This window comes from Zingiber officinale, chromosome 1A (genome assembly GCF_018446385.1).
Source record: "Zingiber officinale cultivar Zhangliang chromosome 1A, Zo_v1.1, whole genome shotgun sequence".
Lineage (NCBI taxonomy): Eukaryota > Viridiplantae > Streptophyta > Magnoliopsida > Zingiberales > Zingiberaceae > Zingiber > Zingiber officinale.
The window spans coordinates 143,551,209-143,570,030 of NC_055987.1; the positions used below are offsets into that span (position 1 = coordinate 143,551,209).

Sequence of the window (18,822 nt, forward strand, 5' to 3'; positions counted from 1 at the left end):
AAAATATATGAAAGACATATAACCTGACTCGCGTAGTCGCTTTAGGCATCTCCCTCGAAGCGGCACAGAAGGGTCGAGGTCAAAGAGAAATGGCCAGCAATGCCCCAGCGGAGCAGGGACGTAGGCGGCGCTGGCCAACGGTGACGGAGTGCGCCGCGCGAGGAAGTGAAACGCCCTGCACCCAAGGCCTTCCCACCCGCCGCTGTGGCCTCTGCGGCGCCGTCGCATACTGCTCCACGAACCACCAAGTCAGTCAAAACCCTCCCTTCTGCCTAGTATCGCATGTTATTATTACGGCCCTTCGTTTGTCAGGCCTACTCGGATAGGTTTTCCCCCTTCGCTCCCGTGTATAAGCTTCGTCGGCATTCTTTCTAATTCTTCTCTGTCTACGTACTTTCGTCTCCAATATCTTTGCTTTTGAAGATTTTGCCAGATTTAAGCTTATTGTCCTTCTAATTATTGTCTGTCTACGTACTTCCGTGTCCATACTCCTCTTACTAGCCAACCTACCTCCTCTAAGTTTCTCTTTACGAACCAGAAGATGATTAATAGCCTGGCAATAAGATTTCTCCATTCTATTGGGAGTGAATAAAAATATAAGATATTCTTCGAAGATGCCAGTCTACTTCTGAAATACACATGTGGTCATCAGAAATGGCTTCATTGTGGCAGATTAATGCTCCATCATGCAAAGTCAGATAGATTGCCTTTCATCACTTATTTCTTCTCAGTTCTATACTTTACAATTTGCGTGTTTGTTACTTGTATTCTCTATATGCCAATTTGTGTGTTTGTCACTTATTTCTTCTTTGATTGAGTATTTGTAACCTAGCAAATTGTTACCACCATTGAGATTGGTTAATGACGCCTCTCGAAAGTTGTGTGATGCCTATAGGACCAGTATAATCATTTCAGAAAAATGTATTTATAAATCTTAATCATCTTGTCATTGTCCTGTGTTCTATTTGTGCTTCAAAGTTGAATATCTTTATGCTTCATTTTCCACCGTTTCTTTTAAGTTTCTTAAGTCTAGGTGGGTATATTAGAATGCATGTCATCCTTGCACAATTCATTTTCAGATTTCACATTGGAGTGAGCACAGAAAAGAATGTGCAAGGCTTGAAGAGCAGATGAAGCGCATGGATGTACTGAGTGATTTCCCCTTCACATTCTTTATGCAAGATGGTAATGGTAATCAGCTTATTCATGCTTATCTTTTTTGATTCCAATATCTTGTTGTAAGCTACGGGATTTATGTTCGAATAGTACGAAAATTGATGGTCTTTGTTTTTCTTTGAGAAATTTGTCTCTCTCTGAGTTGCAAATTGAAAAACTTCTAGTGGAAAGCATACACCATTATCAAAAATCTCCAACCCATTGCACGCATGCTCACCCTATTGTGCCTTCACATATTTCCACAATAACATGTTATTATCCATTTTGGGCCTAGACCCTCATGACTTTGCTCTTGGGCTCTCCTCAAAAGGCCTCATGCCAATGGAGATATCCTACATCCTTTTAAACCCATGATCTTTCCCAAAGCTTTCCAATGTGGGACCTTGATTGAATCCCAACAATCCTCCCCTCAAACGAAGGATCACAATTACTCTCATGGTCCGGGCCTTCCCGCGAGTATCTGGTCATCCTGACCTGCTTTGGGTTTCCTCGCAAGCATCCGTATCCGGTTATCTTGACCTGCTCTGGGTCTCCCCGCGAGCATTTGGTCACTTTGACTTGCTTTGGGCCTCCCTGCGAGCATTCGGTCATCCTGACCTACTCGCCTCCCCGCAAGTATTTGGTCATCCTGACTTACTCTAGGCCTCTCCACAAGTATCCGGTCCTCCTGACCTACTCCAGACCTCTCCGCAAGTATTCGGTCATCCTGACTTACTCCAGGCCTCCCCGCAAGCATCCAGTCATCCTGACCTGCTCAGGGCCTCCTCGTGAGTATTCGATCACCTTGACCTACTTCGGGCCTCTCTGCGAGCATCCGGTCATCTTGACCTGCTCCAAGCATACGGTCAACTTGACCTACCCCAGAGCCACTCTCAATTTCGTTCAAGGCCACCCCACATGGTATCCGATCTGGACTATGACTTTGATACCAATTGTTGTGCCTAAAGGATGTTCACATATTTCCACAATGACATGATATTATCCACTTTTGGGCCTAAGTTCTCATGGCTTTGCTCTTGGACTCTCCCAAAAAGGTCTTATACCAATGAAGATATCCTACATCCTTTTAAACTCATGATCTTTTCTAAATCTTTCCAATGTGAGACTTTAATTGAATCTCAACACACCCAAGCAACAAAGAAACTCACTCCAAGATGGGAAAAGAAAATGTTTATATTACATGAGGTTAGGATTTCCTAGTCACCACTACCTTGCCTGCAATATCCCCTCCTTTGTCAAACCCTTGTAGATGATGCACTTATAAAGGAATGAAAAGAACTTGAAGTTTATACTATCTCCAATGTTGGAGATATATATTTTTGGTCATGTTTCCTACAAAGAAAAGAAATAGCAAGTAAAAAAAGGGGGGAGGAAAGAAAACTAAAAAAAATGTAGGGAAGAGAGAGGGAAAATCAAATTTCAAAATTTAATATATAAAAAAAAATTAATAAAAAAATTTGTTTTTTTTTTTATGGTTTGATTTGAGCTCCATCATACATGAAAGCGAATGTGACTTTTCCAACCATATTGGGTGGAAATAATATAGAGGAAAACATGAAAATTTTCCTATTCTTTTTCTTTCCTTTTTTTTTGCCAAAAAAAACAAAGGGAAAGCGCCACTGGAGAAATCTTTCTGTCACCTTATTTGCTTAGGGAATTGATTGTAGGAACAAGTGGGAATTTCATCATAAGAAAGAGCAAGGGTGAGAGAGAAGATGATTAAGGTGCTATATTATATTCGAAAAAAATGGCATTCATGTGTTATTGTGCATTTACCAAGTCCTTAATGACATTAGATCTTATTGGATACTAAGATTCATGTAGTTCATGTGAAAGTTAGTATGTAGATTATATTCAACTTTAAACCTTTAAGAACATTTATTAATATAATAGAATGTATAGTGTGGTAGTCGTGCATTTGGTTTAAGGCTTTTATGCATCATTTTGTTTTAATTTTTCTAGAGATTAATATTTTTTAAGCAGGTTAATTGATACTTAGATTAAGGCATCAGTTGTACAATGTTATAGATTTTTCTGAAATTTATTCAACAATATTTTATCCATCTTATTATCTGTTTCATTATTGAAAATCTGTTTTTGGTGTATGTAAAAGCAAGAGAGTAGATGCTCCATGCTGAGCTCAAAGGGTCTTCACCAGATAGGGCTATGGAAACCTGAATGCAGCTGTGGGTCTTCCATTCCAATGGATGAGTTGTGGCATTTTTACTTCTTTTTTTTTCTTCAAGAATAATGCCTTCTCTGTACCTTGACCATCATATTCTTGCTGCTACTTGTTCTGTTATTTGACAAACATATCATTCTGACTAGAGAAAGATCATCTCCTTTAATCTATCAGTCATTAGGTCGATAGTTTGTGCAATTTTATTATGCATATGATGAAGTATCTTCATTTATTTCTTAGTCATGGAATCTGTTGTGATGCAGGTTATATGATGACTGGACTTTGCCAAGTTCTCTATGCCCATGTCATGGTATCTATCATGCCATATTTCAATAACACTTCTTTGAATATTTTGATAAGCTATTTCACATAACTACTGCCAGAGCCTAGAAGTCAATTATCATCTTGCTTGAGCTGCTGGGATGACTATTACCAGTGGAGACATCTGCCACTTCATTCACCAGTTGCATTATTGCTTCATTGGGTACTCAAACATTTGATTTTTGAAAATTGTGTTACTTCCATTCTCCTTGTCTTGTGTACTTGAGCATCTAGAAAAACTTAGTTTCTTTTTGATACCTTCTACACTTCATATGTCACGAATCTCTTACTGTGAGCTCAACTACTCCCATACATCTGAAGTTCTCACCTTTATGCAGATTCTGCACTTGATTCTTTTGATTCATAAACACATCACATAGAATGCATAGGCTACATTTTCTTGTTAATAATACCCAGCAAACTAATATAAAACATTGAAGTAGCTATTCTTAGAAAGCTCCAGACATTAGTTTACCTGGTGCCTACTTTGTCTCCGAATATGAGAGTGAATGTGAAAAGGAGAGTGGTCTCTTTTCTTGTTGATTCTCTAAGGAGCGTTAGTTTTCACGATCTCTTCGTTCACATTTTCTATTACTTTGTTTCCTTGACCTCTCTTCTCCTCTACGAACTGTCAATAACTAGTTAAGATGTGAATTTTGAGAAACCTTTTTGTTCTGAGTTTACTGCTTCTTGCAAAGGGTTGAGCTGTGCTATTTATCTCTGGTGGAGACATGAATAGAAAAAAGGTCTTGCTTTCAGTTTGCTAGTTCCTTATTGTTTCCTTTTACCTCAATCTATAATGTGATGTATATGTGCTTATTTAGATGGAAGTCCACTTGAGATAGTTTAGTTCTTGGGATCTCTCTTCATTCTCATTTCACTCTGACCCTTTTTCATTATCCTCTCTAGTTGCTGATATGCTGATTTGCAGTCAAAAGACATTATTAACTGTGTTGGTCTGAGGTCTAACCGATGAGGGATTTCATGCTCCGTTACCTTAAGTTTTGTTTCACCTACCTGCGCGCTAATATTATGATTCTGCTTCATCATGATACAAGGTGGACATAAACAGTATCTAATGAAGCAAAAATGGTGATTTCGCTCATCCTCATCGCTCCTCTTCGCCGGTCCCACAGCGAATCACGTACCGAGCGGCCTCCTAGGTGGAAGAGCATTTAATCCTCGGGTGAATGAACCTTGCGGGAATCGGCCCTTGCCCAACGAAACAATTCTGCCACCTGAGTACCAACTCGGCTACACTATTGGGGCTGACATAAACAGTATCTAAGCTCTAAGCTCCAACTTAAGGAGGAATGGTAATAGTGTTAGAGTTAATAAGATTATTAGGTGAAGTGGATTGAGTCCCATATTGGTACTTCTATGTTTAGTTTAGGATTTTATCATGAGTCTATATGCCCATGTAATATCTTTAATCAGGTAATACAATATTTTCTTTTCCCCAAATTTAACCACATGATTGTTAGTAGTTAATCTGAACTGTGTACTCCTTATTGTGACTTCAATAGAAGCTTTATTTCAAAGACTATTATATCTTGGAACCACTTGTAGACAAAACCAAATAAACGTGGAAGTTCTTAAAAGTGATTTTTGATGTATCACCCGTCAATAAAATGTCTCCACAAAGCAATATTCTTGTTCTATTTCTGTTGTTATCCTTTCCGTTATCACTGTTAGAATGCTATAGCTTTACTTGTTTTTGCATAGTCTTGGTTTTGGAGAAAAATCACAGTTTTTTGCAAGGAGTTGTACTTATTTCACTTTGCACTGCAGCCGCTGACTGTGTACCACTGCTTTCAAGTCTTGTCTGCCCATAGCTCAATTTCAAAAGTTAAAGCTGAATTAAACATACACTATTTAGGTAAATAATCTCTTTTTCTACATGTTGATATTTATGTGCTTACGTTGTCTCAACTACTCTAAACTCCTTCGCAAGCTGGAAATTTGATATCAATCATGCATAGTCTTGCACATAAAATATATATACACTATGGTGGTTTTGTCATACTATCCTCACAAACTAAAGTAAACTAGATTCAATGAACTCAACTAATTTAACAAGCATTATTAGCAGCATTAGATTGTACAAAACTATATATAGAGTGATCTTCAAGTTGGTTGCCCTGTTGGAACTTGCTGCACTCCTTTAATTTGCATGTTTCATTTTTAATCTATATCATACTATTTGCTTTGGTCATGGTGGGTAAAACATGATATTTATATTCTTTGTGCTAGTACATAGAATTCACTTTTAAGTTGTTATATGAAGGACCTGAAAAAGAACTTTTGCAACTCGGAGTGTTCAGAGAGCTGTTGGCACTTTTTCCTGGAGTTCAAATATATCTGAATCTTGTTGGTCCGGCAGTTCCGCAATTCAGGTTGGTTCTCTTCTACATTCTTTATTTTGTGATTAGAATTTAGCAATCATCATGTTTGCAGCATGCTTTAATGTTATGTCTGTCATGCAACAATTTACTATTTTTTACTTATTCACTTTATATAATAAATACAAATTGTCTTTTCGAGCGCATGATACCATTTCAATTTGTTGGGCTATTTGTTTCATTTTCTTTTATTTTATGATTTGAATGTTGCAGTCATCATGTTTGCAGCATGCTTTAATTTTCTGCCTGCCACATAACAATTAATTATTTTTTATTTGGTCATTGTGCTGAAATGGTTATATAATCAATACAAACTGTCTTTTGTAGAGCATGGTACCATTCAGTTTGTTGGGCTTCTAAAAATCTGAGTTTGTTTCCTTTTCTTTGAATAACAAGTTTAGTAGAACGAGGAAGCATATAGATGGCTGAACCTTGTGGTTTTCTATTATACCATTCCCATAGTAAATCAGACATTCCATCTTCCCCTCGTACAGGCTACCATGTTTTATTGATATCTCATCCATCTTATTGTGTAGATTCTCTGTATTTTTTTTGTGTTGTCAAATTGATCCAGACATTGACTATTGGACACTTGTGTTCATAGTTTTCCTTTTTGATGATCTTATCCAATTATAAAATCACAGGGATGGGGAGACAGTAAGCCTTTGCAAGTACCTTCCATGTGCAGAAGAGAGTTGTATCTGTAAATCACTATACCCAGACTCTGTGGCAGAGGGATCAAATCACAGAAATGCTACAATAAGAATAAGGCTTCACAAAGGTTTCTATCATGACAGATATAGGACCATAATAAAGGTTAGTTTTAATTGAGGCTTAGAACTCTAAAGTTTTTTAGTAGATATTGCATGCTGCTGAATAATCAGGATAATGTGGATTTAGACTAAGTTTGTTCTTAACAATTTCTTTGAATTGATTGTATATTCAGTGCAGGCGTTTCTAGAATATTATGTTTAATTTGAGGTGTTTGATTCCACCGACTGCTTCTTTCGCTCCACTGAAAACTAATGCCCTGAACTGGCAGTATAAGTGTTAGCAAATGAAAGAAAGTCAAGGAAAAAAAAAAAAGGAAAAAATGGAAGTTCGTCTGTATCATGAAAGGAGAAAAACCATGGTTTACTTGTGGGAAAATATGCACAGCATGAGTGTGCTTACACTGTTGAGCCAGGAAGGAAATGTGATTGAGATTTGTGATTGGTGTAGATAGCATTTCAATATAAAAAACAAAATGCTGCTGCTGAAATTTAGGAATCAATTCAGAAATGTTATTTTAACTTTTAAAAGTTTAACAATTCTGTGTGTTTTAATTTCTAAGAGTTGTTAAAAATTTTGTTATAGTTTTAAGTGATAGCTTATGCCTTTTAAACTTTAGGTATAATTTTAGATATAAAATAGTTTTTTTAGATGATTTGATCATAATTTGAGTATAAAATTCAAGCATCTTTAGATTAATAATGTTTTTCCTTCTCGCTAAAGAATTTTAGGATTAGGCACCCACTGCCGCAGGCACATCTTGTGGAGGAATACGTGGTTTTGTTGCATTCTCTTTAAGCAGATATTGCAGTAGACCTTAAGGTCATGTTGACATTTATCAACTTCTTCATTTTGGTATTGGTTCACAGGACTCATATCCTCACCTTATTATTGCTCCAAATGCCGGTGTTGCTGCTTATTCTAGTTGGTTGCCTACTGTTGTAAGTTATTTTTATCCTAGGACTATTTCCTTTTGGCTATGATCATCTGCAATACTGTTTGACTGTGGAATTTTTTGCACATGATGCATGCTCCATGTACTTAGAGATGACGTTGTTAACTTAGAAACACTCTGGTGGCCATTCTTGGAAACTTCAGTGAACCTTGTGGAATCAAACTTCCCACAGTTTGTAACCTCAGGACAAAGTAACCAGCCCTGAGAATATTGGATGACTGGGTTGATCCATAATACCAATACAATTACCAGGAGAGTTAGAGATATAATGTTGCTAATGTGATTCAATCTTCTTTTATAATCTAACTTCATTATTTTCTTGCTTATGGACTTGAAAATTGAGACCACCATGAATCCTCGAGAAGTAAAAAATATTCATAGTGGTCTTTTTACCCTATAGTTCTACCATCACTTTGTTTGATCACTGGTCGATCCAAGGGCATGGATGCCTGACTTTTATTAATCCCCAATAAATTCAAAATATTTGTAGGAGTCGTTGGCATTTTACCTTCTCAAACTCCTTTCTTGATTAAAAGTTTGAAATGCAATGTTTCATCGTCTTAGTTAATTGGTGATAACCCTCCAGGTTGTGCTTGTTGCATTGATGCATATGTTGATGAGTCATTGCTCGAAATCTGATGAATTTAGATATACAGGAATCATAGTAGTGATTTGATGCAATTTTGTACATTTTGAAATGCAGCAAGTTTTAGTTAAGTGTCTACAAATGAATGAACAGTACGTATGCATTTCTTCACATCTGGCAGCAGGTCATGTACCTTTCTTCCTGAACTATAAGTCTGATAATTTCTTGATATTTAGGCTACAAATGATTTCAAATCAGCATGAAAATGGTTTTATTGATAAACCATGTATTGGTACCAACTTACTTTGGCTGATGTTTCTCATCCCTACGACTGGTACAATTTTTGAAATACTCAGAGGACAACCTATTTCATGTCTAATATCACAACACCAGGATTATTTTTGTCGAGATAGAGACATTAAATCATCCTGAACAAGTGTATGCTTATGATTCTGATTTTCTGCTTTCTCGGGATAAATAATTTGATACTTAACCCCCATAGCAACGAAATGAGGCAGTAAAGCTGAACCATGCAAGACTATATTGTTTTGTTTGCTGTTGATGTAATAATCCAACGCAATCAGGAAATTACAGGCAAATTCTCGAACTTGGTGGGAGTCTTGGTTGGTGTTGCGATTATGATATATACTAGTTTTCCAGTCTTCCTGTACACTGTTAGTTTCCATATAACAAAAGTCAGAAACTATTAGTTTCCATATAACATAAATCAAAACTCAGTGTTCTTTTGAACTATGTTTTGATTTTTCTCTTCTTTGAAACAGCTTCAGAGTTAATGCTTAATCATGTGGCCTATTGACTGATCTTCATGGTCTCAGGAACTGATTAAGGGAATGGGCATTCCAGCAATATTTACAGACTTCTGTGAGGAAGCTGCAAATCTAGCTGCTAACTGCATTAGCTCTGTCACAGGCCAGCCACTGAGATTGCCGGTATATTGTTGTTCACCTTCTTACACCCTGGAATTTATTGTTTATAGCCTAGACAAGGCTTCAATAACTTTGTTGTAGTAGTAGTTGTTGTTGTTATTCTTTTTTTTTTTTTTTTTTTTGCAGATCCAAATAAATCCGTTTAGGCAACCAATGGTGGTGGAAGATAGTGTTTTATATCTCCCTTGCTACTCAAACTGCTTCCTCTTTGGGATGTGATGCATTCAAGCTTAAATACTTGAATACGTTTTATATCTCCCCAAAAGTAATGACTGCGAAGTCAACATTATGCGGTAGTTCAAGGTGAAAAAGAACAATAATATATGGATGGACATATCCGTTTGGATCAATGTGAAAAATTTGCCCTCAACCAACTTTTAAGTATTGCATACCTTTCTTTTGGTTAGTTAACGTATTGCATACTTCTCTCGTGTGCAACCTAATCTTCCAGACTTCCACTGTCTCATTATGAAGTTAAATAAATGTTTAAAAGAACAATATTGGATCTATCCTCGTTTAACTCCTGTGGTCATTCCTTGTGTAAACTCAAGCACCTGCGTTCGTTTTTTTTTATTATACAAGATAATTATAAAGTTCTTGAGCACTTGCTTAAGAACTTTGATTTTAGGAAGGAAAGTAAATTTCAAACTTTAGATTTTGACATTTTCTAAGGCCTTTATCAATTGTGCTAATAGGCACCCTCGAACACTTGCATTAGTTGCATGAACAATTTTACAAATAATAGTAATTATACAAATAGCGCTTTGACATCAAACATGTCCAAATTACAGTGCCAAAATATATCCAATCATAACTATTAACTACAATGTAAATTCTAGGGAACTCCTTTGTAGATATTATAAACTGAAATCTGACCAAATGGTGCATCAAAATTCTTTCATATACCTTCCCATGGACTCGAGCTCAACCTGCAGAACTCTTCCCAATCTTTCACAATCTTCTGGATAAATTTTGTTAAAGCACATACCTCTTTAAAAGTATAAATAAACTTGGTCCCATCTTGAAAGTTTTTATATAAATATGTTTTTGGACATGTCTACGTCTCCAATCTGTCCAACCACCGCCACCACCTCTGCCAAGAGTTAGCGGGAGTGAGATCTCCTGCCATGGCAGAGCAACCGGTTGCCGACGAACGGATCTCCGTTCCGGCCGTCGTCTCCGTCCTCTCAGCCGTCCTCCAGCGGCAGGCGGAGCGCAACGACGCTGCCTCCGACGGCCGACGAGCTCCGTCGGCCTTCCAGGGCGTGCGGAAGCCGTCCATCTCGGTGCGCCGCTACCTGGAGCGCATCTTCCGCTACGCCTGCTGCAGCCCCTCCTGCTACGTCGTCGCGTACATCTACCTCGACCGCTTCGCCGGCAGCCGCCAAGCCGTTGCCCTCGACTCCTTCAACGTCCACCGCCTCCTCATCACCAGCGTCCTCACCGCCGTCAAATTCATGGACGACATGTATGTATCTAAATGCCATTCTCCTCAAGAAACAGAGCAATTAGCTCTTGGAATTAACAATTGCATTGCTCAATTATGATCTAAGCTTAGTGGTTCCTAATTCCTTTGTTTACAATCTGCTGATTTACTGTGTTTCAACTTGCTATCCCATTAATTGCACTCTCTCTCTCTCTCTCTCTCTCTCTCCCCCTCTCTTTACACCTGCCAACTAACAGTGAAGTGGATACATGTTTTTTTCCAAATGATGATCAATCAATCTGAAAAAATAAATGGTGTGTCGACAGAATGAGACTTGAGACATACTTGCAGCCATTCGGCAGAATGTCCTTCTCATACATTGAAAATTGGCAATTTGTTGGAATTGGTGGCTTTCTTCAGGTTGTATCTTCAAAGAACCAAGTAGAATACTGTAACAGTATGAACTGGATATCAATCTACAACATTTAGTCGAGAACATGAGGAAATTTCTATATTAAGCCTTTTAATTAATGGTCTTTTTGTTTGTTTTGTTATTTCATCAAAGGTCTGGAACTCTTAACTTTAGTAATTAATCCGTTATGTGTGCAGATACTACAACAACGCATACTATGCAAAAGTTGGAGGGATCAGTCTGATGGAGATGAACTACTTGGAAGTAGATTTCTTGTTTGGCATAGGCTTCGAGTTGAATGTTACTCCTGTCACCTTCAGCTACTACTGTTCTGTTCTTCAGAAGGAAATGTGCACGGAATCAATTCCTCCTCCTCCTCCTCCTCCTCCTCCTCCTCTTCCTCCTGCTGCTGCCGCCGCCTCAAGGTCGCTCTGTTGCTTGACTGAGGAAGAACCCAGCAGCTGCCGGCAGAAGCAGCTTGCTGTTTGATTGGTGTTTGTATAGACCAGCCTTTTGATCAGCCATATCCTGGCTATATGAACAGTGATACCACTCTCTTTAATCATAACTAGTTTATTCCTTTTCTTTCACTACTTTTGGCATGTGAACCATGACTCAACTCTTCTTATCTTGCCATTTCTTTTTGCTTTGTTGGGAGTACTGTAGATCTGTTAATTGGTGATGGTGTGTGCAGCACTTGATTCCCTTGGGCATATTCTCCTCTGAAGCTTTCATTAAAATTTTCTCGTTGCGTTTGTGATCGATCGGCATGACTTGTGAATCAACAGAGTAGTGGCAACCACTACCGAAGGGAATTAAGTAGTTGCGTTGTGTGATCTGGAATGAATGTGCCAAGGTGTATATATATTATAGGGGGATACCCCAAAGTGGTGGTGGCCTGGCCTAGCCTGGAGAAGACAATGGTACGTGATATGGTTGTTATGTAGGGGTATGCATGAGGTGGCCCTTTTGTAGTCAAGTTAAGGGGCATTTAATTTGGAGAACATGGCCATTTGCAGGCCATGTGAGACTCTCCTAAACATATGGAGTCCTTATCTGTCTTTAGGGACTTCTTCACTGGCTTGGTCTAGCATTATTTTGGGAAATTTAAAGTCAATATATTTTTTTAGAACTTTTCTCTATTATCATACTTTTTTTTATTAGTAATAATAGAATACTAATCTCTGTTAACTAACCGATCGACAAGTTGATTTCTCCAAGTTGCCCTAACAGATTTGAATGGCGATTTTCTTTATTATTATTTTTTAATAATATGCTTATCAATTTAATTTGTAAATATATAATATTTGAAGAGGGCGTTGGTTCCTGGTCACGTAAGCGCCGTGGACGACCTTCGAAGAGGGAAAGGATGATCGACGCTGATGTGACTGCCCGCAGCAACTATGATCATGATCACCAATTGGGAACGAAGACAAAAGAGGAGCACAGAGACAAAAGATCACAGCACGTATACTCGCCCTCCCCTGCCCAAAGATATCGATAGCTGCCAATGGCGGCCATGGTGAGACTCAGCGTGATGAAGCAGAGCTATTTAACCCGGCACTGATAGCTTTGCAGTTCCCAAACGCAGAGGTCGCCGCCGACCACGCAAATCCGGGCCTTCCAAAGCAGAGGTATGCAAATCGTTTGGTGCATGATCTCTTTGTTGGGTTTCTTCAATTTCAAATTAACTTGCTTACAGAATATTGACGTACCCTGAAATTCCACAAAAAAAAGAACATCTTAGACAACTAAATGGGTAATCTGTTGGCGAAAGGTCAAATCGTGGTTACTTGAGAACGCCCCCTCACTCTGGAAGAGTATAAATCATGGAGATTTATTTAATCTCGGTTTTCCTTGAAAGGGTCGTAAGATAATCTGAAGTAGCATTTGTATTTGTCAGGAATTAAATCATACCTATTTATTGTAAGTCCATCTTGCTAGACTGATGCACGAGATAATTTGAAATAGTATTTGTACTTGTCGAAAATTAAACTATGTCTCTTTGTTGACAAGTCAGCGCTAACTAAATGGGTAATTTTAGGGGTATCAAAAATGAAATTGATCCGCTAATCTGATCCGAATCTATCAAAAAAAAAAAAAAAAATTCAAATTCGGATGGAAGGTTTTCGAGTCAAGTTGAGTTCAGATTTTCGGATATGTTAGAATTGGGTTGGATTCAGATTAATCTGGGTTTACCTGAATTTAAGATTTAATAATTTATTTTAAAGTTAAATTAAATTATATATATATATATATATATATATTATCCGACACATCCGTTCGGTGTATATTCTTTGATGACCTCACAAGTTCAATACCCTGACCCTGAATGTAACTGATCCTGTCCGAGCGCTGAGTCGACGGACGCTGGGGATGTGGCACGCTCCGCTGTCTCCGACTGGTGGTGTAGCTCTCCGGCGAACCTGCAAAGAAGCCGAGCCGAGAGGGGTTTCCCGGCGACGACCCTCCGACGCTCAAGTCAGACAACGAGAGAGGCAGCGTAATGTGGCTACAGTAAAGAGTTGCGCATACCTTCATCGACGTCTGGGGTCCTTATATAGGACCCCGGGGAAACGCGGGCACGCTTCCCGATGCGTGCACGCTTCCCCAAACATATCTTAACGAGCTTGTGTTAGAAAAGTATCTCTGGCGCCATTCCGCAATCGTCCGAGCATATCCCGGATGTGACGGTGGAAGCTTCCACCGTATGATCCTGTGTACGGGTCGGCCACCAACTCTGCTGCTTGTTGGCGGAGGTGTCTCGAGGATGATGTTATCCCCTGTCTCCTTTGTCCTCTTGCGTTCCCTGTCTGTTCCAGGGCCGAGCGGCCAAGCCGCTCGACAGGCATATCACTTCTGCATCGGTCATATGCTCGGATGAGACTGCTCCTGCCTGTGTTGCCTTGTGCACCGGCCGAACGGACAACCCGCTCGACCCTTGAAACCTTTTTACCTTGAGCATCGAAAACCCGACCCCTAGTCGGGTTGTCTTTCATTCGACTCACGGGGATTCACAGCCAGTCGGCCCGCTTCATCTGGTCAGTCGGCCTGCTTCGCCAGGTCAGTCGGCCTGCTTCGCCAGGTCGGCCGGGTCTCAGGGTTGAATCTCTTGACTTTTGACCTCCACGTGTCGTTGACCTTCTGCCAACGAGGGTTCCCCGTCCTTATCACCGGATCACATGCCTCCCCTTCAAGTCTAGTCTAATTGTCGAAATATTTATAAAGCATCGCCCTGCCACTCCGGAATGTTCCTCCTCCCGGCCGCTCGGCCTCTTCCGAGCACTGGCATTGCTGCCGTGTCGACGGTCAACGCTGACGCCCTTCGGATATCCTCGGGATTCGTGCAAATCCTCCCCATTAAGACCGAGCACGCGCTCTGTGCATCGTAATGACGCTCATTAAATGCGAGCCTATGACATGGTGCCACGTGGCGCCTTCGCTGGTGTCATCGTACGGCTCGATGATGTGTCCGATGGGACATCAGCGGTTTGAAATGAATGGCCCGATGGGGGCCTCGATTCCCACAGACGGCGCCAATTTGATCCTGTCTGAGCGCTGAGTCGACGGACGCTGGGGACGTGGCACGCTCCGCTGTCTCCGACTGGTGGTGTAGCTCTCCGGCGAACCTGCAAAGAAGCCGAGCCGGGAGGAGTTTCCCGGTGACGGCCCTCCGACGCTAAAGTCAGGCAACGAGAGAGGCAGCGTAATGTGGCTACAGTAAAGAGTTACACATACCTTCATCGACGTCTGGGGGTCCTTATATAGGACCCCGGGGAAACACGGGCACGCTTCCCCGATGTGTGCACGCTTCCCCAAACATACCTTAACGAGCCTGTGTCAGAAAAGTACCTCTGACGTCATTCCGCAATCGTCCGAGCATATCCCGGATGTGACGGTGGAAACTTCCACCGTATGATCCTGTGTACGGGTCGACCGCCAACTCTGCTGCTTGTCGGCGGCAGGTGTCTCGAGGATGATGTTATCCCCTATCTCCTTTGTCCTCTTGCGTTCCCTGTCTGTTCCAGGGCCGAGAGGGCAAGCCGCTCGGCAGACATATCACTTCTGCATCGGTCATATGCTCGGATGAGACTGCTCCTGCCTGTGTTGCCTTATGCACCGACCGAACGGACAACCCGCTCGGCCCTTGAAACCTTTTTTACCTTGAGCATCGAAAACCCGGCCCCTAGTCGCGTTGTCTTTCATTCGGCTCGAGGGGATTCACAGCCGGTCGGCCCGCTTCATCTGGTCAGTCGGCCTGCTTTGCCCGGTCGGCCGGGTCTCAGGGTTGAATCTTTTGACTTTTGACCTCCACGTGTCGTTGACCTTCTGCCAACGAGGGTCCCCCGTCCTTATCACCGGATCACCAACCATAGATAATTACAACATCCTAGCGCATGTTATTAGAACCTGTAACAATAAAGATAATTTATTAATTTCATTTTCTCAATAAACAATAAATCACTATAATTTAACTAATTAAAACTTTGATAGTACCAGCTATAGATCCCAAATCCAGTTCATATGTGTCGTCAAGACTGATATGAGAATTATCTTCATTTGATCTGATAATTGACACATTGTCATATACAAAAGATAATAAGATAAATTTGTAATTGCAAGAAAAAATATAATAAAAATGAAAAATTGAATCGACACATACCCTTGTTGCAAATTGGGACATTTACGCTTATCATGTGACACTCCTCGATGTCCGCATCCACGACAAAGCCTGGAATTTGATGTTGATTTTTTCCTTTGATGATTTTAATCTCTTCCCATATCCCTTAGTTCTTACTACAGAAGGATCAATAATACCAAGGGTCTCATCAATTGATTTCTTTTTTTTACTTCTATCATTGTACGTTGTACTGATGGACATCTCTTTCATTTTGTGGTAGATACAATCGAATTGTTCATCCAAGAAGGTTGTCTTCTCATTACTCATAGATGCATCATTAACTAATACTGATGCTTTATAGGATAGCCTTGAGTGCCTCGACATCAAATACTTTTCTGAATCTAGATCATCAATGACGTTTTGCTCCCCTAAAGCATATATTGCTCCAACTTTTGCATCTTGTGTCTATTGTTTTAGTATATACGTATCAGGCAAATGAAATACTTGGTTGATACCAAAAAAAGCTAACATATGTCTGCATGGAATGCCGTCAAACTCAAATTTCATACAGCTACACGACATGTAATTCCTTTGTTTGTCATGCGTGAGCACTCTTGATTTTGAGGAAGAAGAACTTTAAAATTTCATCACGTGGTAAACCGCTGAGACAACTCCTGTAAATGTCTCTTGCACATAGTAACTATGACTCTCGGTTATTTCACTTTGAAACTTCAGCCATTTCTTTTTTGTGTACAGCTTAACCATTTGAGTTTCCATTGGCCAGGTTGTATTAACCTTGGGATGTTCGTTCATATCAATATGATCCGCAACTAACTCATTGTGTCTTTGGTGTCTCAGTGTTCTATTAAAACGTGTGATAAAATCCATTAATGAGTTCTTATTTGAGATATATTTCTTGAAAAATGCATGTGAACCTTCAGATCTTTGGCTACTTGACATTCCTGCAGAAAATACATGACTAAAATATGTTGGGACCCATATGTGTCGCAATTCATATATCAAGGACAACCAATCATTCTTCTCTAAGTTAGCATACTTGATAGTTTCTTCCCACGTCTTCTCAAAATCATCAGGTGTTGTAGAATTTACAATGACGTTCTTTATGTTGTGATAGTGGTTTCGAAAAGTCAAAGAGTCCAATTTATTTGGGAATTTGTTCAATATGTGTCACAAATAATATCGATGCACTGTTTGAGGGAAAACCTGTGCAATAGCTTTTGTCATAGCAGGATCATGATCAGTGATGATACTGTTTGGTGCACCTTTAGCAATGACTTCTAAGAATTTTGTAAGCAACCAAACAAAAGACTCAGTTTTCTCATCACTAAGAAACCCGCAACCAAAAAGAATTGTTTGATGATAATAATTAACTCCAACAAATGGTGATAAAATCAAATCATATTTATTGGTGTTATAAGTCGTATCAAATATAATTACATCACCAAATACACTGTATGCTCTTCTTGATACATGATCAACCCAAAGGCACCTACTAAATCTGTTACCTGAATCAGTCTCGTAATAAAAAAAAAGTTGAATTCTTCTCTTGCTCAGATGTAAAAACCTCGATCAGGGTTTCAACATCAATACCCTTTTGTTCTTCCCTTAGATTTCTCTCATAGTTTCTAATATCAGTTTCTGTGCAACCTACCTGTTCAGGGCCTCCATACTCTATCACTAATAAATGCATTTGTTGACAAGTTGGTACATTGACCTCTGAAAAATGTTTTGTTAATGCTTTTTTGGCTGCTGAAACACTACGATGTGAGCGTAGCAAATGCACCTTTGATGGAGTCGATAGCAGATGATTATGGGCTTCTATGAAGTTACAGACAACCCAATCTGATCTCGTCTGTTTCTTGACAAATATAATATTTGCTTTACAACCCGTTCTAACTGTGCCACGTGTTCTTTCCCTTATTAGTTGATGAGAGTTTGGATGTTTATCGTGCCACATTAAATCCGTATGTCCTTCTTTAAAACATACAATTTGTTTCCACGTCACTTTATTTGTCATTTTATTTTTCCTGCTCGTGCAATTCTTTGAACTAAATCCGGCTTCTCATGCATATTGGTTATAGAACGAATACGCATCCTCTAGAGATGAGAATTCCATTTCAATTTTTGACTTTCGATCATCTGCAACTTGGGGAATGAATTCCTGATCATCAACTATATTTTCTTCCATTTCTGGGCACCCTCGCATTATATTTGACAATAGATAAATAAATAAAATATGTTCCAATTAACAGAATAAAACAAAAGTGATTCCGATATAGATATAACTTAAAGTCATAGACATAATATAGATACATTAGTAGATACCAATTGCTACTTTTGGATATTGGGCATACATATATCTTATCCTTACAGAACATCAGCTAAATTAAACATAAACTTGAATGTCAAGAATATAGCTACCTTCAGATTTAAAGTGCCTAATATGAAGAGACCAGCTAAGCATCCAGCAATAATAATGGCAAAAATTAACTGAGAAAGATTAAAATTACTCATATCTAAATACCATACAGGTGTAATCTTTCTCGGACTGTGAATGAGCAATTGCGATGGAAAACTATATACAACCTTAATGGAGGAAAGAAGCATGGTCACCATACTGAGGACGATGAGGAGAGTTTTCTAACAAGAATATCTGATAAGCCGGATTCCGCTGAAGGCAACAAGTACAGAAGCGGTGGCGCCTGCAACAATCGACATCGATAATATGAATCAAATTAAGTATTCCAAATAAATAAGAACACGAAAAGGGGATGGAGGAAAGGTCCTACGATCTTGAGGGCCCTGACACGCTCCAGAAGGAGGCCTACGGCCTCGTTCCTCTCAAAATCGATCTACTGCAAACGAGAGAAAGGGAACATTGAATCAAGGAGATGAATCCATAGATCGAATCGAAGGGAACATGGACTTAGGGTTTTGAATCAGAATTAACCTGACCAGAGGAACAAGGGTAACAACACAAGGGCCACCTGTTACTCGTCGGC

The 18,822-nt window shown here is 39.6% G+C and overlaps 2 protein-coding genes across 7 annotated transcripts; both read left to right on the forward strand.

The window, feature by feature from the left end:
• Positions 1 to 26: 26 nt before the first annotated feature.
• Positions 27 to 9,885, forward strand: LOC122037027 (zinc finger MYND domain-containing protein 15-like). 6 transcript variants are annotated; one of them, XM_042596481.1, is made up of 11 exons: positions 27 to 248; positions 1,080 to 1,191; positions 3,294 to 3,390; positions 3,622 to 3,668; positions 3,742 to 3,842; positions 5,471 to 5,558; positions 5,967 to 6,075; positions 6,726 to 6,897; positions 7,722 to 7,793; positions 9,230 to 9,343; positions 9,467 to 9,882. In XM_042596481.1, exons 1-11 carry the CDS (start codon positions 90 to 92, stop codon positions 9,557 to 9,559), a joined length of 1,164 nt encoding a protein of 387 aa, XP_042452415.1. In that variant the 5' UTR covers positions 27 to 89; the 3' UTR covers positions 9,560 to 9,882. The 6 variants fall into 6 exon arrangements, with proteins under 6 accessions (XP_042452415.1, XP_042452424.1, XP_042452430.1 ...); XM_042596490.1 differs by having other exon boundaries at positions 3,294 to 3,387; XM_042596496.1 differs by having other exon boundaries at positions 1,080 to 1,185; positions 9,467 to 9,881.
• A 214-nt stretch (positions 9,886 to 10,099) lies between these two features.
• LOC122037064 (cyclin-P4-1-like) lies at positions 10,100 to 11,831 on the forward strand. The gene is made up of 2 exons (XM_042596531.1): positions 10,100 to 10,808; positions 11,376 to 11,831. The coding sequence occupies exons 1-2, from the start codon at positions 10,468 to 10,470 to the stop codon at positions 11,665 to 11,667; spliced, it is 633 nt and encodes a 210-aa protein (XP_042452465.1). The 5' UTR covers positions 10,100 to 10,467; the 3' UTR covers positions 11,668 to 11,831.
• The last annotated feature ends 6,991 nt before the right edge of the window (positions 11,832 to 18,822 follow it).

Coding starts and splice junctions, on each gene's coding strand:
- LOC122037064 (XM_042596531.1), top strand. CDS start 10,468: ATGGCAGAGCAACCGGTTGCCGACGAACGGATCTCCGTTCCGGCCGTC. Junction 10,809..11,375: donor GTCAAATTCATGGACGACAT/GTATGTATCTAA, acceptor TTATGTGTGCAG/ATACTACAACAACGCATACT.
- LOC122037027 (XM_042596481.1), top strand. CDS start 90: ATGGCCAGCAATGCCCCAGCGGAGCAGGGACGTAGGCGGCGCTGGCCA. Junction 3,391..3,621: donor TCCATTCCAATGGATGAGTT/GTGGCATTTTTA, acceptor GTTGTGATGCAG/GTTATATGATGACTGGACTT. Junction 7,794..9,229: donor CTAGTTGGTTGCCTACTGTT/GTAAGTTATTTT, acceptor TCATGGTCTCAG/GAACTGATTAAGGGAATGGG.